The 19,241-nt window shown below is 41.3% G+C and overlaps 1 protein-coding gene across 2 annotated transcripts in view; it reads right to left on the bottom strand.

Annotated features, from left to right (window-relative positions):
• Positions 1-19,241, bottom strand: part of SUFU (SUFU negative regulator of hedgehog signaling) — an 88,842-nt gene that overhangs the window by 58,747 nt on the left and 10,854 nt on the right. For both annotated transcript variants that reach the window (XM_039709004.1, XM_039709005.1), the window contains exon 3: positions 6,577-6,713. In XM_039709004.1, the coding sequence (XP_039564938.1) occupies positions 6,577-6,713 (137 nt within the window). The remainder of the gene's footprint in view (positions 1-6,576; positions 6,714-19,241) is intronic.

Here is a 19,241-nt window from a genome sequence, read left to right as displayed (position 1 = left end):
AACAAGCCAGAGAAGCTTCATTTGTATTCAAGGAAGGAAGGAGTTTGTTTTAGGTTTAGAGTTTGGTTGCTTGTTTTGGTTTTTTCCTTTTTACACACAGAAATTGGCCTGTGTCAAGAATGTTTGAAAACATGTTGGCAAGCAAAGAGTCACAGAGGCTACAGCTCTGAAGCTTTCTGGACCCCAGGAGATGTGAAGCCGAGGCCTGGTGGTTATGGCAGGACAGCAGGTGCCAAGGGACCTGCTGGTGATGGCTGCAGGTCTGTGACCCCCATCAGATCCCCTAATCCCACTGAGCCCCACTTTAGTGTAAGAGTTATACTTTGCCTGCACATTTTGTTATTACTATTTTGCAGTACCCAGGATGCAAACAACTTCCTACTACTGGCTAGTCAAAAGTCTAATATTAAAGTTCAACTTTTCAATTAGTTGAGACATCAAAGTCACATTTAAATATCTTTCAGTGCACTAGTCATCAGGAGACTGTGAGAAAAGATAAATTACATATTTATGGAATAAAAAAAATTACATTTAGAAGACCTGAAAAGAATACTTAGTCATTCAAGACATATTTATAATAATAAATGAGACTAAGAAGGCTCTTACTCTGCCCTTGCCTAAAGGAAGGATAAACTCTGCCTGGAAAATATCCATAAAGAACAGTTTGATTTGTTCTCAAAGATATGCAGCAATTGGGAATCTGCCACTATCCAAATGTGTCACTGCACTTGCCATTCAGAAGTTCTCCTAATGACAAACCCTAACCCTATTTTACAGAAATTTTAGTAGTTAAATTACAGAATTTTTAGTCTCTCCAGTCCCCAGTAGGCACATGAAAAATGTATTTATTACTTTATTCCTTACAGCAAACTTTTGCATATTTGAAGACTGTTCTCACATCTTCCATTTTGTCCTCCCTAGCCTAAACAAATGTAACTTTTGATCATTCCTTCACAGGTCATATTTTCTGGACCTCTGGATCATTCTTACTACTCTCCTCCAGTCTCCCTCCAACTGGGATGCATCTGACTTGAAGCCTTTAGCCCAAAATGAAATACAATATTCTCCCTCTCCCTTGCAGTATAGGACCCAATCATATGCAATACACAGAACACTTCTATTTATACATCAAAATAATTTCACTTCTGTCTCTCAGCATGAAGAGTGTGTTGGTTTAGGCACAGTTCATTGGTAATAGTAACTCCAAATAGTTTTCATCTCCTTTCAGAACTGCTGCTTTCCCCCAACTGATTGCACTGGATTATTCCTGTGTCAGGAGAAGACCTTGGACCTGCTGTGCCTCCCTGCCCTTACTGCACACCAGTACTTCCCAGCTCTACCCATCTCTTGTAGCTGATGACTACACACTGACAATTACCCAGAGTCTAAATATCCAACCAGTATTGCAGCCCTCTTCTTTACCTTTCACCAAGATCTCATTTCCTCAGCTCATTCACACACTTGTTGGGGCAATACAAAAAGTCTCAGTAGTATTAAGGTAACAAACATTCACTGCTTCCTATGGTACCTGTAACTTACTTTCTTCTGATTTATTGTTGTCAAATCCATGCTGGAACATCCATTATTCTGTGGATGCCTTCTGGATGGTTTGTTTCTCTTAGCAGTTTCTTAATACCTGAGATCTGATTGACTAATTAGAATTTATTTTTTTTTTTTGGGAATTTGTTTTGGTTTTGACACAGGTTTTTTTATGGGATGTGAAGAACAGCATTTGCCAGTTTTCCAGGCTTCTGTGGTGCTACCTGTCTCCCCTAAACCAGCAGGGGCTCAGCCTTCTCATGCTGATATGTTCTGGGGTAAATGTCATCAAACTCAGCCAACCTGCAAACTTCTAATTCACGGACATCCTCATAATACTTCTGGCTCATTCCCCATTACAGCTTGTGCATTGTGGAGAATATAACATGACATATGCCACATCATTATCTTTAGGCTCTATGCACGATGAGTTTTCATGACAATTTCTCCAAACCTGTACCTGACAGCTGCAGCTGTTTTCTTTCAGTCTAAAAACATGGAAGCAGCAAGAGCTCATACACACATGTACTTGTTCCTATACTACATCTATATATTGTCTTCATGACATATATCAGACTGACCCTTGAAAACAACATAAATTTATCCCAGAGAGAAAAAAAATACACTTTAATTTCAGGTAGTCCCTCTGTAGTGATCAAGGGTCTTAATACTGTAGTACATAAAGAGTTAACAATTGTAGTAAGCTCTGGATAAGCTCTCTGTAGGAAGAGTGTTTCTTCCTTCTCATTTGAATTGAAGTATAAATTTGTTCTACCATGAGATATTTGCAGTACACCCATGAACCATGACAAGCTAAGGTCACGGAATTGTGTAAAGTTTCATTTTCAAGGTTTGAAGGTTTGGGGATTTTTTAAAACTAACAGAGTTGGAATTTGTGGTCATGGTCAAACAGTGATAAAATTAAGAACAGATAAAGCCACAAATAAAACTTTTAGAACTTGAAAGCTTGGTGTTGTTGAAGGAGGGTAAGTACTGCCCTTTAATCAAAAGCACCAAGCGCTTGTTACGGTGAACAGAGAAGCCAAGGCTGAAAGAGGTCTGAAATTCAATGCAGAAGATTGCTTTTCTAAAGCACTGCCACAGTGCAGGAGAGAGAGAAACAAAGGAATGCAACATTCATTTGCCTAGAAGCGTTGTTAGAAAAATACATCACTTGCAATGAGACATGCTTTGCAATGGCAATACACAGGAATAATATTTAAGACAGCAGTAGCTGCTAGGTGAATATTTAACTCAGTCATCACCACCTGAAAATGCTCAGGCTCAGCAGGAGTATGACTACACCTTACTCTCCCCCAGCTTGAGCTGCACTCAGCAGCACACCTCGATGATAACTAAAAAGTTGGCTTTTATCAAGAGATAAGAATTTAGCTCTTAGTACAGCTTTCAGAGTAAACAATTTTCTGACATGTGAAAGTGCTTGGAGCCTATCCAAAAAGTTTCTGCTGATTTTATTATTTTTCTTGCTTCTTGTTCACAGTGGATTCATAAGCTTTATTTCAGTTGTTTCAGTTCATCAAATGTTTTTAAGGCTACTTTGGAGTATTAAAAAGACACCATAGTTTTTGGGGTTTTTTTAAACAACTGAAGAGGACGACATTAAAGAACATGAGTTAAACAACATTTAGAGTTAACTTTAGAGTTAAACAACACTTACCAGAGTTTCATTTGACAAATGCTCTAAGCACTACAGTCAGAAAGAACTTGAGCAAAAAGAAACCTTTCATCATGTAAAACAATGCTGTCATGCCAAGCCTGCTTCATGCCCAATGGGCTTCAGAAGAACCAACCCTTCAAACACTTCACAGTTTTAAAGTTTCAACATCAGAATAGAGAAGTCCTGTAAAAAAAAAGGAAAAAAACAATGGCAGAAGCTCACTTGGCTCTGCAGAATGAGAATGTCACATTGGGGGAAACTCTACCAGACAGAAAAGAAAGTAACACGGCTGAGGACTGGGTGCCTGATTACCCAGGAGTGACATCAGGAAGAGCACAGGAACTGCTCTGGATACTGCCATTCTGAGACGAGACAGCTCCAGGGAGTACAAGAAAATAAAGCAGGACATGTCAGATGTAGCAGGAGTACTGGAGACTCTTCAGAGCAATGGAGTGAGAGATCTTTGACTAAATTAGAAAATTACTGCATCTAGCTGTGGTCAACTGGCATTGTCCTGAAAGATCAAGAAGAAACATGATAAAACAGGCCCCATTACAAGTCTTACTTTTAAATGCATCATCTTGTCAGGATTAATGTGATGTCTATTATTAACCAGACTATTTTAGCCTGAGAAAATTCTTTTCTAAAAGAGACATGTGATAATCAAATTTGTACTAAAATAAAACTAGAGCTTTTTCCCTTGTTGCAACAGCATACAGATTTGTTTTATGCAAGGCAAGGAATGGCTGGTAACAGTCAGTGACAACACACAGCTGCTTGCTGAAGAGCATAAAGCAGCATGAAAAAAACGCCCAAAATCTAACACTTCTGTAATATTTTAAGAGGCTGTTGCAGGTCTCTTGTCCAGCCTCCCTATTTGAAGTGGAGCCATCCCCAATGCTAGATCAGGACCAACTTAGCTTTGTTGAGCTAAGTCCTGAACCTTTCCAGGAATGGAGTTCCAGAATCTCTCTTATAAACCATTCCCTGTCCTTTGCCGCTCTCCTTGTGAGCAAGTTTTCCTTGAAGCTTTTCCAGGGCCTCCCATACTGCAATTCAGAGCTGTAGCCCTTTGATGTACTATCTAGGGCTTGACCCCACAATCTTGTTACTACCCTCCCTACAGCTGTAGGCTCCAATTAGATCACCCTGCACATTCTTTTCCCAGGCTAAACTGGCCCTGCTCCCTCCAGCTCTCCTCAGGGCTCACATGCCCTAGAACCCTGACCACCTTGAACACTCTCCAGTTTTTCAGTATCTCTTAAAGGTCCAAAACAGGACACAATATTTTAAGCAAGCCCTTCCCAGTGCCATGCCAAAGAGGTAATAACTTCCCTCTGTCTGCTGTTCATATTTTTCCTAAGGTAACCCAGCATGTGGTTTGCCCATTGTATGGTAAGCATGGTATTGGCTCACACCCAATTACATAGTCAAAGAAAGAAGTCAATTTATGATTCATACACTGTTGTTTTTCATAAGGCAAATTGAAAACTAAACACCCAGAGGCTAGAATCCATCAGCATGGATGAGTTTCAGTGTGCCTTTAAAGAGTCATGGTGGATATAAAGTAAAAACCAGCATGGATAAGCAGAAGATAACACTGGAGGGTGGTTCATGCCAGATTGATAAGCATGGACACAACCACTCTTTTCATTCTAAGAACAGTTATTTGGCTTTGAGGTCAAAAAGATGGGAGTGCATTTTTACAGGAACCAAACAAAGGAAGTCTCTGCCTGCCAGCTTAGTTACCAAGAAGTTTGCCCTTAAGTACCCTTGCAAATCCCATTTCACTCCGCAGACCTCCTCTCACCCATGAAAAGACAGTGACCAACAAGCAACTGCTGTGAGAACTAGCCTGGACGAGGAAATTTGAAATGTTCCAAATAGGTTGTAAGATATTTAGTATAAGTTTACACATAACACATACATTACTTTGTATCTAAGAGGGAGACTTCAGACACAGATGTTTTCTTCAGACCCTGTGACCACTGCATAGAAAATGTGAGTATGAATTCATCACTGTATGTTCAGTACCAAAAAGCTGCTGTGCAATACAGTTTAGGCAGGATAGGAATCCCAAACAATGTAAAAAATAATGACAGTCTCATAGATTTAGATGCTTAATAGTTGTAAAAATCAAGACAGAGAAGTGAGACAAATTTTGGATGGTAACTGTGGAAGACAGCTACACAACAAAGGTTACAAAAAGACAAGCAATAATCTGGGCTGGCACTGAACTATGTCCACCAATATTCAGAAAAATACCCACAAGATTGGCACGTCCTCAGATTTGTTACAGAGGTTAGCAGAGCAATCCTATTCTTACCCAAACCTTTTCCCTTTGAGAGTCAACCAGCTGACTAAAAACCATCAGCAGAATCAGAAGTTACTGAGCAATTTATGAACTAGTTCAGCAGGTACCAAATGCTACAAATTCAATAATCATCTATTTACAAGGTATTTTACCTGTAAAGGACCTCAAATCAGGTTAAAAAATGTTCTTTAAATATTTTCATTCGGTTCTTGTGATGCTGGAAAGTGCCTTTCAAGTACATTAGCCATCAGCCATTCCACAGGTTTTCATGTGCTGGCACTAAATCATTCACTCTACTGATGTATATGAAACCATGAAAGAACAGTGCAAGAGGATGGTTTGTAGGTACCCAGGTTCCCAGTTTTCTGGCAATTCTCCACCAGCAGTAATGATTCACAAATGTTAATTCCTTGGCCCTCCCAGCCTTAGCATTCCTTACAACTTTTACATTTTCACATCTCAGCAACACCATGTTCATATGCATTGCTACTGCTTGGCTGCAGGACCACTGGAAGGGATTTGCCTGTGATGGAGCTCCAACTTCCAAATTTTGGAAGTTCTGCTGAGAAGTGAGACCTTATCAGATGGCTGTTCCTCAGCCATTCAGGATAAGCAAATGTGTTTTTCTTTCTGAGAGAAGATACTGGACGTGGCACTCAGTGCCGTGGTTTAGTTAATGAAGAGGTGTTAGATCATAGGTTGGACTTGATCTCAAATGTCTTTTCCAACCTAGTTCATTCTGTGAATCTGCAATTCTGTGAACCAGCTATGCAGGAAACAATCACTGGGCAGACTTTCTGTAGTTACTGACTCTTATGTAACTTCAGATTTTCAATACTCAGGATTTGCAGTAACCTTTACAACAACTGGTTTTGTCCCTTCTAGCCGGGCTGGAGGAAGGAACACACTCTTTTGGGTTCCCACACAAAGACAATTCCCAAGATGTGACTGAGTGCTGATGAGACAAGTGTCACACCCTGTACCAGATGTGGCCCTTCAGAAGCAGAGCAGGAAAAAGCAAGGCTGTGCATTAACCCTGTGGTACCTGACTGGAAGACATATCTGGCCAAGCCTTGCATCAGCTCTGCTGGCCAGGTGGGTGGTGCCGACTCCCCCGTCTCCCTCTTCAGTCGGAACGTCAGCTCAAACCCGAAACCACTCGGCCCATCTGTTCCCGTAAACCTGGAGGCAATGAAAAAGAAAAAGTCATTACATACTTCTTGCAACCACAGCAGGATCTAAGATTAGGATGATGGAAAAAGGAAAAGTGTTCTCCTCATAGAACCAGCCATCCAGGGAGTGGAATCTGGATGTGCAGTGGATCCTCTGTTCTGTAACCACACGTGCAGATCTACCTAACTGGCAGATACAGGACAGGGGCAGCCTCACAAATGCAAAGCTGTACCTTGGACAACCAGCATCCCTATAGTGTTTTATTAGTTTCACATATCACTTAGTAAGGAAATAAAAGAAATATTTCTTAAAGGGAGAAATAAAAATGCTTCAAAGTGGATCATTTTCAAGAACTGATTCCAGGAAAAAGCATAAACCAGAAACTGAAACACATTATGAATGGGTCAGTTTTAAGAAAGATCAAAGTTAACAAAAAGCCTTCGAGCTGATGTTTCACAGCTAAATTTTTTGGAAAGTAAGATGGCTCCCTATTGAATTTCCTCCTTTCAAGGCATGTTCTGAAACAACACAGCTTTATTTCTAATATGAAATGAGCTAGAGTTCAGTAGGCTTTTTTTTAAACTCTTGGACCTCTGCTTCCCAAAAATAACTGTTTAAAGAAGACCACACATGCTTTACATTGATCCATATGAAAATTACGGAGTAACAGAAGTGTTTAGGTGAGTATCCATCAAACCTAAAGCAACACTTGTATTTAGGAGAACATTGCTGGTCACAACACACCAGTAGTCACAAAGCAATAAAGCTGACAGGTAACATTACTTAAATGGATTTGTTCATATGGTAGTGTGACTCTTAAACAGAGAACTACTAAATTTTTTAAAAAGGTAAGGAAACAAGCATTAAGCTACTTTCCTTATAAGATTTTTTTAAAATCCCCAAAGATTCAATATGTATCTTCCAAAGAACACTCAGAAAATGCAGCAGCATACAATGCTTATATTCTCAAATTAACAGTTAAATATTAGAAGAATTTTATTCGCATCTAAGGGACTTGTATTTAAAGATTAGACTTAAAATGTTTTTGAATAGTTAATGGTCACAAGTTGGTAAAAATACAGGGAAAATTTAAAAACATTATTCACCTGCATTGTGCAGCTGTTCTGAGGTAACAGTCAATAAAGTGAAAGTCTTTGATCTGTTTAATTTTAGCTTGGTAATCTGGTTTTGAGGAAATTGTGACATATGTGGCTTTAAATACTCTTGATTACTTTGGAAATACTTTATGCTTAATTTAGACAGGTCTTTCATAGAAAGAAATATTAATATTTAGAATGTAATTAGCATAGTAATTTTGTCAGTATTGCTGCCAAAGGTTTTGCTTTTAATCTTAATAAAAGTCTTGTATTTGAAGGTAAGTTCAATGTACTTTCAACAGATGCCACGGAATTTCTGTCATCGAACAATGGACCATAATCCAGGACCTGGATGAGGTTTGGGGGATGCACCTGAGAATGGAAGCAGTCATGAGCTTCAGGAGCTGCACAGACCTACAACCTTCCAGTTGACCCTTGGAATAGGAAAATCACAGAGAACTATCCAATAGCCAAGTTATGCAACTTGGCTTCTCTTACAGATATCCTTTTTATTACAGGTGCTCACACTGGCCCCAGCTTCAAAATTTGTGATAAGGATGTATCAGTCTGCTAGTGGAGAGGCAAACAGCGTGGGAAATTATTTTTCCTAGTTAGAAACCCAAGATCTCCAGATACATGTGCGAATGGAAGAAAGAACAAATGGCTTATCATCTCTCCCAAGGACAGAGATACTCCTCTCTATTCCATGTGGAAACACTGGGTCTCTCCCTTTTAGAGTAAGTGCTTAAGCAGTTGAGACAATCTTAGGAGGATGTCAAAAAGCTGGACAAAAACCCCACCACATCTTGCAGGCTTGCAGATTTTCAAACTTTTGCTTCCTCCTGTGAGTTCCAAATTTCCCCCAAACTTCCAGAAAATTTCTAGAAAATCAACCACCTTCATCCAGCTACAGTCAATGAACAAGCTAAAAACCCTAAGAATATTTCCAGAACAAAAAGACCAAACAAGCCTCATTTTCACAAAAAAACCTGGGTGGAAGGGTAACAATACACAGATGGAAGAAATCTTGCTAAAGCACATGGAAGCCATGAACTCTTCCACAGACCTCCCCACGTTCTCTGCTACCTGTACCTGCTCCCTTTCCAGTGGAAAGCATTCCCAGCAGGTCATCCTGACACAACTCCTGTGCCAGCTGCAGAGGCAACACACTTTGACTACAGCTTTTGATCTACAGAAACTAGATTCTGGCACTACTTGGGGCTGGTTTCTCTGAGAGCTGGAGAAATGAGATGATAGGTTTGATGTAGGTTTTCTGGTCATGGTTAGGTTGGTTGGGTGTTTTTGTTCATTTTTTTGGGGGGGTTGTTTGTTTGTTTTCGGGGTTTAGTAGGGGGTTTTGTTTGGTGCTTTCATTTTTTGTAGGGGGGAGGGTGGTAATGGTGTAAATTTGAAGGTAACCAATTCAAACTACAGCAAATTTAGTAAAAGGACATTGGAGCTTACAGGTCATTTCTTTAGTCAAATTCTTGCAGCATAGCAGTCCAAAAGCACCTCAGCTTTACCGTAAGATGATGATCTGACATGGAACATGTGCAGGAAGAAAGCCTCAGAATTAGTATTTTGTATCCCTGCATGGCCCCGGCTACACAAACTGAAAGCTGCAGTACAGCATTAAATTTCTGTACTAACAGATCTGAATATTTCACATAGTTTGTTTTATGCCTTGGTTCTGGTGAGCCCTGGAGTTTTGAGTGAAAGTTTCTTCTAAACACTTCTAAAACACGAAGGGGCAGGGGGGGAACCCCTATTTTGCCCCAAAACTAAAGATGCTAAGTATAAAGAGTCTGCATGGACTATATTGTGCCCACCACTGCTTTGCTCCCTCCAACACAAGGACACATCACCTTTTTAGCCACCCCAACTGCAAAGCAACTGGGTAAGTTTTCAGAAAAATAAACACTGATGGAGAAATTCTTGGCTTGCTGCATGCTCATTGGCACACATCAGATAGTTTTATATTATGACTACAGCAGTAATAGAAGGCTCTGGTATCTGCCAAGTCAAATCCAACCCCATATTTAATATTAAAACCTTATTTTGTCAAAAGAACAAAAATAAACCTTTCAAAAGCCAAGGTCATACATTACATGCCATTCTTAGGTTAAAACTCCCTTTATCTGTTCAGCAAATCAGCTCAGAACAAACCACACTGCAGCACTGCGCATGTGCCGGGGGAGCCTGCCTTGTTCCTTTAATGAGGTAAGAGTTTCACTGATCATGATATTTAGTTCCAGCAAAAGAATCCAAAGAAATAGAGGCGCCTTTATTTACAGAGCTGTGCAACCAGGCCCCCCTGAGCCCCCCACCACCCCACACTCTGCCAGACCCTCTCCTGAAGCCACACACAGAGAACTGAAAAGCTGCTCCCCTCTGCAGCAGAGTACCCAGGACGTTTTTCACATCAAATAACCCAGCTTAAGAGGATCAAAAGCCAAAGTAGCCCTTTGCTTTAAAAGCAGCTCTGAAAAACCAGAGGCTTTTCAGTTCAAATCAAAGCTATATGCCAAAGCATTTTCATTCTCACTTTTGCAAGGAAGAAGGGAAGGTTTGCTCCACTGCACTGCAAATGGCAGTATTTCTGCAATTCTGCTTTTGAAAGCTACACAGCTCTGTACAAGGAGCAGAGTGTACTAGGTGTTTATTTTTTTGAGAGTTTAAGAGTATGTGCATATAAATATATTAGGTGAACCAATCCTTGGAAAAGGGAGTTTACATAGGGAAATCACTGATTATTTCAGCCTGAGATCAACAAGAAAGCCCTTTCAGGCTGTTTGGGGATAGTTAGGACTGCACTTTCAGGAGTCACAGCTGCACTCCCAACAGCTTCAGAGAGATAAAACGACTCTCTTCTGGGAAGCAAGGTCACAGCACTCTGGAATGACTTGTCTCAGACTCAGTTTTCAGCTGCTTCAACACTAGCTTTGTGAAACCACTTAAGATGCCTGTTACTTAAACTCCTTAATTGCATCTTTCCACATCTTCTACAAATACAGTTACCTCTTTTGCTGTTGGTGAGCTACTCTGATACCATTTTGAAGGCTGCAGAAATACAGTATCACTACATTTCTAAACCTGACATCAGAAAATGCTGCTCTTACTTGTATCACTACCAATTTTAATTGTACCCACAATCCCCATCCCACCCACCAAAAAATCCTCAGCAGAATAACTGCCAATCCATAGCTTTCAGTACTCCAGAACAGCTTCTCGGCATCTTTTCCAAGTTTGAGGAGATGGTCAGACCAAGGTGATAGGCAGTATCCACCACTGCCTGAGGAGACCAAAGCACTTCAGAGTCCAACCCTCAATAGTGTTTTAAGGCTGCAGAGCTAATACCTGTCCCAGAAGATTTTTCTGTTAGGTAGCAAAGAGACTACTATTAGCAACACAGAGGACTGGTGTCACAAAAAGCATCAAGGTAGCCAGCGACTGACTTCACAGGTGCCCCCTGAAAATCACTTGAATCACCTGAGATGTGAATCACTTGCCTTTTACTGCCCACTAACAAGCAACACAAAGGGTGGTCTCCTGTCCAAAACCAAAGAAGACTTCAGCAGCCAATGAGCTAAACACTTCAGTGTCTTTATCTCCTGGGAAGGGCGTCAGGCAAGAGCTGATGTGCCTTAAACAAGATTATGGACAGTTAGTCTTCTGAATTCAAGCGCCAGGTGCATTGTGCAATTTCTACTCACCATAAGCAAATGACCCTCAGATTCCAGAGCTTAAGGGAAAAAGGAAAAAAAGAAAGAAAAAAAAAAAGAAAAAAAAGACCCTACCTAGTGCTTCCAGCATCTTGCCTAACAGGAAGCAGTTGTTTTTAGTGCAGCTGTCAAACTGTATAAAACTCTCATCTGAGAACCCTGACAGCATGCTGGGAGGTTCCTGTGAAGCAATTCCATAAGAAAATAGGCACAGCAAACCCTTTACATAAAAGGCTTAAAAAATATCCAGAAGAGTAATTTCAGCCAAAACCTACCAGCTTACTCACATATTCTCCTGGATTGTCTCCTGACATTTAAATAAGTATTCATTCACATACAAACGTTTGGGAGAAGCAAGGGATGGTTATCTGGATGTCAGATGGTTATCTCTTCAGAGTACTTAGCAGGAAATTCCATGAGCTCCTGCAGCCCCAAACTTGCACACACAATCTTACTGGACTCCTCTGTAGCTTGATTTAAGAAAAACTTCATACATAAGCAGGGCAAATATAAACATAAAACGAACACATGCTCAAAGATTTCTGTTCATGTAAAATCACAGTTGGAAAGTGAGTGACCCAGGGCTCAGAGATATCAGTCTGTGGCAGCTGCTGCTTAGAGACTGCTCTTGCAGTACATCATATCAAATGTGTAAGCCATCAACCAAATGGAAAACACTTCTAGAAAGTTAAATTGTTTTTAGAGATTTATTCCAACGTTTAAATCTAAACAGATGCAGAGGCACTCACTCTGCAGTTATTTGGAGGAGTTTCTCAGCTTTCTGAAATACTCATGTAGGATCCACTTACAAAGCTTACACTGAGATAGAGCTGAGTAAAAATTTGTGAATTGATTTGTGCTGGCCAGTATGAAAACAGAATTGTGTGTCACTGAGCTACCATTCAATGAGGGAAGAGCTGTTACAGGGCAGAGGGGGAAGAGGAGACAAGGTACAGTTTCACTCCCACACACACACCACTGATTTCACAGATTTTACTATTCGGCTTCTTTGAAACTCAGCCAGTTACAATCTTGTCCCTGAAACCTGGAGATTCATAGTTTAGATTTCATTTTTACAAAATTGTCTCTGTAAATAAAAAATGTTGATACAAGAGATAAATTGTTTTTTCCTCTAAACCCACAGAGTCAAGTCAACCTTATTCATAATTCTGCAGGCACAACTGTTTTATATCGTGTCACTAGACAGTGATCAAACTCTGGAATTGGATCTAGAGATGTGATCCAGGGAACTCAGCCCTCTGAGAAAGCATCAGCTGGAAACTTTTGGAGGTCCCTTCCAATCCAAGTGATCCTACAAATCATCATGGCCAAGAACATGGGTATGAACTTCTGCTACTAATCTCTGTACCCAGAATTGTGCTTGCAGGACCCATAGCTGATAATTCACAAACACTTGAGTTAAACTAATTTTGACAGAAGTGGTTCCTATACTCAGCTCCTGCCCAAGCACCTACAAAACAGTATGTTAAAGTAAACCACCATTAGTCTTCTGGTCACCTAAACATTCTGGACTGCAAGTGAAGGCAATCTAGGGGTTGCTTCTTTGAGGCTCTGCTGTCCGTACCATGAAAGCGGTAGCGTCTGGAAGGAGGACAGGATCATGCTGAGCTGCTGGAAGTTAATCCCTTTGAGCTCTAGAGGCTTGGAAGCATTACTGTCTCATTCTGGAGAGTGCCAACATACAGTCACACCTGTAGGGATAGTGCTTGCAGATTAAGGGCAAAAGACTGCAAAGGCCTTGTAGGTGCCAAAGGGATCCATCTGCCTCATTGTTAACAGGAAACTTCAGAATACTCTGAAAGTGCTCAAACAGCATCCAGGTAACCTAAGTTTGAACCTCCTGTCTGCTACAAACTTCTTATCCTCCTCAACAAGTTACTTAGGGATTTGATTCTCAGATGTAAATAATGATAGTTCCCTGCTTCAAAGAGTAATGTGACACAGTCATCATATAGGAAATGCTTATATGCTCCATCTATCAAGGTCACAAAAGCTGGGAAATTAACTCCACATTCTGCACAGCATGGACAAATACAGAACACGGGAAATGACTAAAACAACCAAATACGAAACAGGAGGTTGCATGGGATATGTCACTCCCTACTTCAGCAAAAGATGTTCATATGAGGGCAGTTAACATTTTTTTTCCTCTATTTTATGGTGTCTGGATGTAGCTAGACCAGTAGGTGATGGTCTATTCTTGCATTACAGTTATAACTAAACTCACAAGACCAAACCGGTCCCTCTTCATGATTTCCAAAGCAACTTATTAAAAATAAATAAATCTTTGTGTAATCAAGTAACTAGACTACTGACACGTGTTTCAGCTCAAGGGCTCACACACATTTCTCTACAGAGCTACTCTGGCTTTCCACTTCATGGCCTGCAGAATTAGTCCCAGCCCGGATGAGGTGTTGAGAGCAGGTTCTGAACCACCACAACCAGCACCACAAGTGAGGCTGTGCTTCTTAACAAAGAAAGTGCAAACAGCTTCACTGCAAAAGCCTGGGAAGTTGCAGCACACTTGCATCATCTTAATGCCCACTGAAAGGATCTGGAAAGAAAAGCTAGGAGTACAATAAGGATTTACTATTGCATTCACAGAACAAGAGTGAAGGCACTAATGATAAAGAAAACTTATCAAGATCTGTAACATTTTACTTAAGCTGCTTATTTATGCTGCACTTCAGAACTACTCATCCTTCGTTTCTACAAGGCCCAGAAGAACAGTGCTCTCATTTGGCCTGAGCTGGAGGTGATTCTGCCAACAAAGCACACAGTCACTGCACGACACAGTGCATTAGAGAAGAGAAACTTCCATCTGCACAGTGATCCCACTTCTATCGGATCTGAATCCTTACCTCTGATAGACAGAGAATGGTAATACATCTCCACAACTTCACCTAAAGGCTCAGCTGCAACCTCACCAGGCAAGAGAACATCAGCAAAGGGTTAGTCTGAGCCAGCGTGGCTGGGAAGGGCAGTACTGCTGTGTTTGGTGAGCTGGGAAAAGGGCACCAACTTTCCTTGCAGTGTCTGCTGGCTCCTTCCTAGCTCCTACTGTGGAAAGTTCTGCAGCTGCCGGGAGGAACCTATTCGCATAACAAAAGTGCCTTTCAAAAGCAGTACGGGAGGGTGGAAAGAATATGAAAAAACCTCAAAGCCACTGACAGCTACAGTTAGCATTTTTCAGCATTGCCTAAAGGTCTCAGGCAAGGATCAGGACTCCAGTATGTTACGTAGAATATAAACACTAGTGTCTCCCATTACTTTCCTGCTGGTTAAAGAACATACCTTAAGAAAAATCATACAAAATGCAACCTTAGCATATACATGAGGACATTTTTAGGACTCTCATACAATTAAGTTCTCAGCTATGCAATAAATTAACTCGGGGCATAAAAGAGAGTTATTCAGGAACTTTTAGGAGCCTGGACTCTGAAAGCCTGCAAACAGGCAGCCACGGATTGTTGGTTGGGAAAATGCTCAGTGTGAACCAGCAAGGTGCACCTGCAGCCCAGGAAGTCAACTGTATCCTGGGCTGCACCACCAGAGGTGTGGCCAGCAGGCTGAAGGAAGTGGTTCTGCTCTTCTACTCTGCTCTGGTGAGATCCCACCTAGACTGCTGCATCCAGCTCTGGGACTCCTGCCCTAAAAATAACAAGGATCTGTTGCAGCGAGACCTGAGGATGGCAATGAAAATGCTCAGAGGACTGAGGACAGGCCTGAGAGAGTTGGACCTGTTCAGCCTGGAGAAGACAAAGCTCCAGAGAGGCCTTTCAGTGCTCAAAGGGCTGGAGAAGGATTTTTGACAATGGCATGAAGTGACAGGATAAGGGGGAATGCCTTTAAACTGACAGAGTGTAGGTTTAGATTAAGTATTAGGAAGAACTTCTTCACTGTGAGGGCGGTGAGGCACTGGCACAGGGTTGTCCAGCGGAGCTGTGGATGCCCCATTCTTGGAAGTGCTCCAGGCCAGGCTGGATGGGGCTTTGAGGAAGCTGGTCTAGCAGGGATGGGAGCTAGAAGATCTTTACAGTCCCTTCCAACCTAAACCCATCTACATCTCTCCAATCCTGATGGATCTCAAATTCAATCCCTGATCTTTCACTTCATCAGTTATAGAAACCCAGACAATTCTGCCTTCCCTGGTGAGCTGTTACATAGTCTCATTTCATTGCAAAGGGTACACTTAAAAATATACTGATGAGCACCATGAGAGATCTTAATCAATTAACCAGGCAGCAAAAGGTCCTTGGAGCTTGAGCTGTAATTCCAAGGAAAAGAAACCACTGGACTGCTGGTGAAAGATTCCCAAAAGGGAAACATGAGACATCTGCAATGAAAAGTCTACTACAGATATTTTTTTTAATCTGCCTTTAAGTGTTAAGCTTCTCCTAAGGAACTATCTTTCCTTTGAAGCACTTGAAACTTCTAGGGCTTGTGAATGTTACATGAATTCCATTTGTTGTAAGACAATGTCCAAAAGGATAAAATAAATCTTTGCCTCTTAAAAATCAAACAAAGGAGGAAAGAAAGTGTAATTCCCTCACCATCCTTTCAGTGGCTCCAGGCTTACCCCTAAAAATTTTAATAGTGGCAAAATAGTTTTACTTCTCAGTCAAACCACTTCAGTTACAGGAACTGCAAAATGGCTCAGCTTGTGTTTCAAACAGGAGCAAAGTTAGGAGAGAGATGTCAATTTACAGCATATTTCAGTACTGCTTACATTTGAGTCCAGCAAGCATGAACACTCTCCTCGTGTTCGTGACCACTTTTGGAGGAATAACCTGCCCAGCAAAAAACACAGAGGTCAGCATACAGCTCATCACAACCAATCTGTTGGAGAAAATCCCCCATCTATCTCTGAGCACTAAATTCTTTGCTTTTCTGCTTAATGTTACTCTTCTGGGTAAAAAAGGAATTCAAGGCCCAGAAACATATTATTTTTGCGTAATAAGGTTATACATATGGATTCAACTTAGCTAGGAAATGTCAACTTAAAGCTTGTCTTCATGAGGAAATTTACTGTAACTAGTCTACCAGTATAATTATATTGCTGTAGTTCTACTGGTAAAATTCCCCTGTTGAGCCTTATTCATAACAACAGCTGCCTTTATGGTTTATTTTTGTCGACTATGCCAAAAAAGGCCCCTGCTCCAGAAAGGCCACAACAATTTACAGGGGAGGAGGGGAAGGAGCTGTGCCAGTGCAACTAGAGAAGTAGAAAGAATAACAGTACAGAAATTGCAGTATTTCTTTATACTAATGAATTATTTGCTACAAAAAATGAGTGAAATACTTTAAGAAAACTATACTATACTATACATCAGACCTCATTGCAGGTAAGGTATGTGCCAGTTTCATGCTACAATTCATAGCTTTGGTAAAGCCCCCCAAGCCAGACACTGGTCTGCATCAGCCCCTCCGTGTGCATCCTTTTGTTCTCGCCTCCTCCCCAAATGCTGCAGTGCATTTTTCCCAGGAGTACTCTTTTCCCCCCATTCCTTTATAGAAGCAATGCCTTGCTGCCCAGCAACTGCCCAGGGCCCCTTGGACTGACCCTCCAAAACAAATGGGCATTTAAGACCAGTCCCTCTGGTTTACAGTTTGCATCTCAGGGACCAGGGATAGCTGGAAAGCAAAGAGCACTTTTTGCAAAAAGGATTTTAAAACAATTGCCCTTCACTTCAGCAGTACAAGAATGCTGAGCTAGACAAAACAATGAGCCATCTGTGCACTCTTCCCTCCTTCCCTTGTCTGTATCCTCTGAGCTTAAATCAGAGCTCCCCAAGAATGGCCAAGTCCCCCTTCACCTCCGCCCACCCTGTTTACATCCTGAAAAAAAACAGTTTTCTGGCCTATTTTTTTTCTTTTTGTTCTTAAGAGCCCTTGCAAAATCTTCATTTAAACCTCAGCCCTTTGTCAGGTGGTATCCCATCTACCCAGCTTTGTCAAGTGATGAAAAAATGCCTCCCACCAGTGATCCGTTCCTTGTTTACCATCCCGAGAGGCAGAGTGGCACTCAGGAGCCCTACTCACCCCTTTGTCCAAGGAAGGCAATACCATCTGAATGGGAGACCACCAAGATTTGCAGCCCTCTTTTGTTAGCCTGGTGTCACTGCCTATTGGGCCTTGATTCAAAATTGAGATGACAGTAGAGAGGCAGCTGAGTTAGGTCATCCCCACGGAGGGTAGAAGAGAGAAACTCCAATAGCTCAAATTTCACATAAAATTGGTAACTTTCTTACCAGTGGTAATTTGTTGTTACAAATTGTAGCCACTGACTCATCAAGAAACATGCACTATTCTAGTACTAGTCAAGAAGGCATGTTCCCAACACTAAAAACACATTGAGGAAAAAACAAAGGGGATTAGGTATGAATAACAGCATTTGGATCTATTTCGTCAAACCTTTATTTTTTTAGTATCTCTGTTCCAGGCAGCAAATGGATTAAAAAATGTCAATGATCTCACAGCTGGAATGGCTGCACCGCCCAGAAATACTTTTACCTTCGTGTCTCACTAAAAAAAAAGCTGACTGTTTTTTAATTCTTAATTTTTAAAACATCATAAACAGATCTTTGTCACATAAAGCAATCTTTCACTAGAACACCGAGTTTTGATCCCCATTCACTTCTCTTCCTGTCAGACTGAACTTGCTGGGAGAGCAGAGCCTGCAAACTCTCCCACATCATTCAGCACTAACCCAACTTGGGAGATCAGAGTAAGGAAGACATGTCTCAGATCAACTCTCCTCCAGTGTGCCAAGATCATAAATGTGGAAGTTCTGTTGGCAAAAAAAACCCCATAAAATCATCCAGTTTAAGCACTATGCCCCTTCCCTGCATGGCAGCAAGAGGCTCATCCTAACAGGATGCAGACACACCAGAGAACAGGAAGTGGTGTTTGCCTTCAATGCTCAGCACTAAACCTTCTTCCAAGGTTTTTTCTTTTATTGAAAACAGTCCTTCTTGTAAATTCAACTACTGTGCTGTAAACGTTAAATGAATTTCCTTCAATGCTTCAAAAAAACATTCCAAATGTAGCACAGTTCAAGAGTGCTCTGTCCCACAACCCCTGCACGTAAACACAGATAGACCGCAGCACAAAGCGCGCTGCTCTCCGTAGGTGGCCCACATCTTCCATTTCATTAAGGGTACTAACTACCTCCAGCAAGTGACATTTGGAAGCCAAGTGCACCATGCCTTGGAGGAGGGAAAATCAGATTTCCCTGCAGTGAGCATAGCTTCAGGGGAGGTCTGCCTCCAGCAGTGAAGCAGAAACCTTAGAGGGCTCTGGTGCACGGCAGCCACTGGAGGGACACCCTCGTGTGGCACATAAATAGGTATGATGCTTGGTTTAACTGTTTGGGTTTTTGTTTTCTTTGTCTGGGAAATAAAGAATTGAACCCTACATGATCACACTTGTGCTTCCTTAAAACGTCTGAATGCATTGGTCAAATTCAATCCAGCCCTTCAGAGCAAGAGTTGTCCCAAAAATGTCACATTTCTGCAAAGTATGCAAAAACAAATAGCTAGACAGAAGAAAAGCATCTACAGGTGTTCCCAGTAAGCAAGTTTCAGAAGAAGCACACCTGTATTTCCAGAGAATCTCACAGGTGAGACTTGTTAAAAGTACCATAATTTTAAGAAAAGCTCATTCTAACTCATATCTATTATATTATTAGATATTCT

The sequence above is a fragment of the Passer montanus genome, unplaced genomic scaffold (assembly GCF_014805655.1).
Source record: "Passer montanus isolate IOZ18808 unplaced genomic scaffold, ASM1480565v1 scaffold21, whole genome shotgun sequence".
NCBI classification, from domain to species: Eukaryota; Metazoa; Chordata; class Aves; order Passeriformes; family Passeridae; genus Passer; species Passer montanus.
This window is presented reverse-complemented; position numbering and strand designations above follow the sequence as displayed.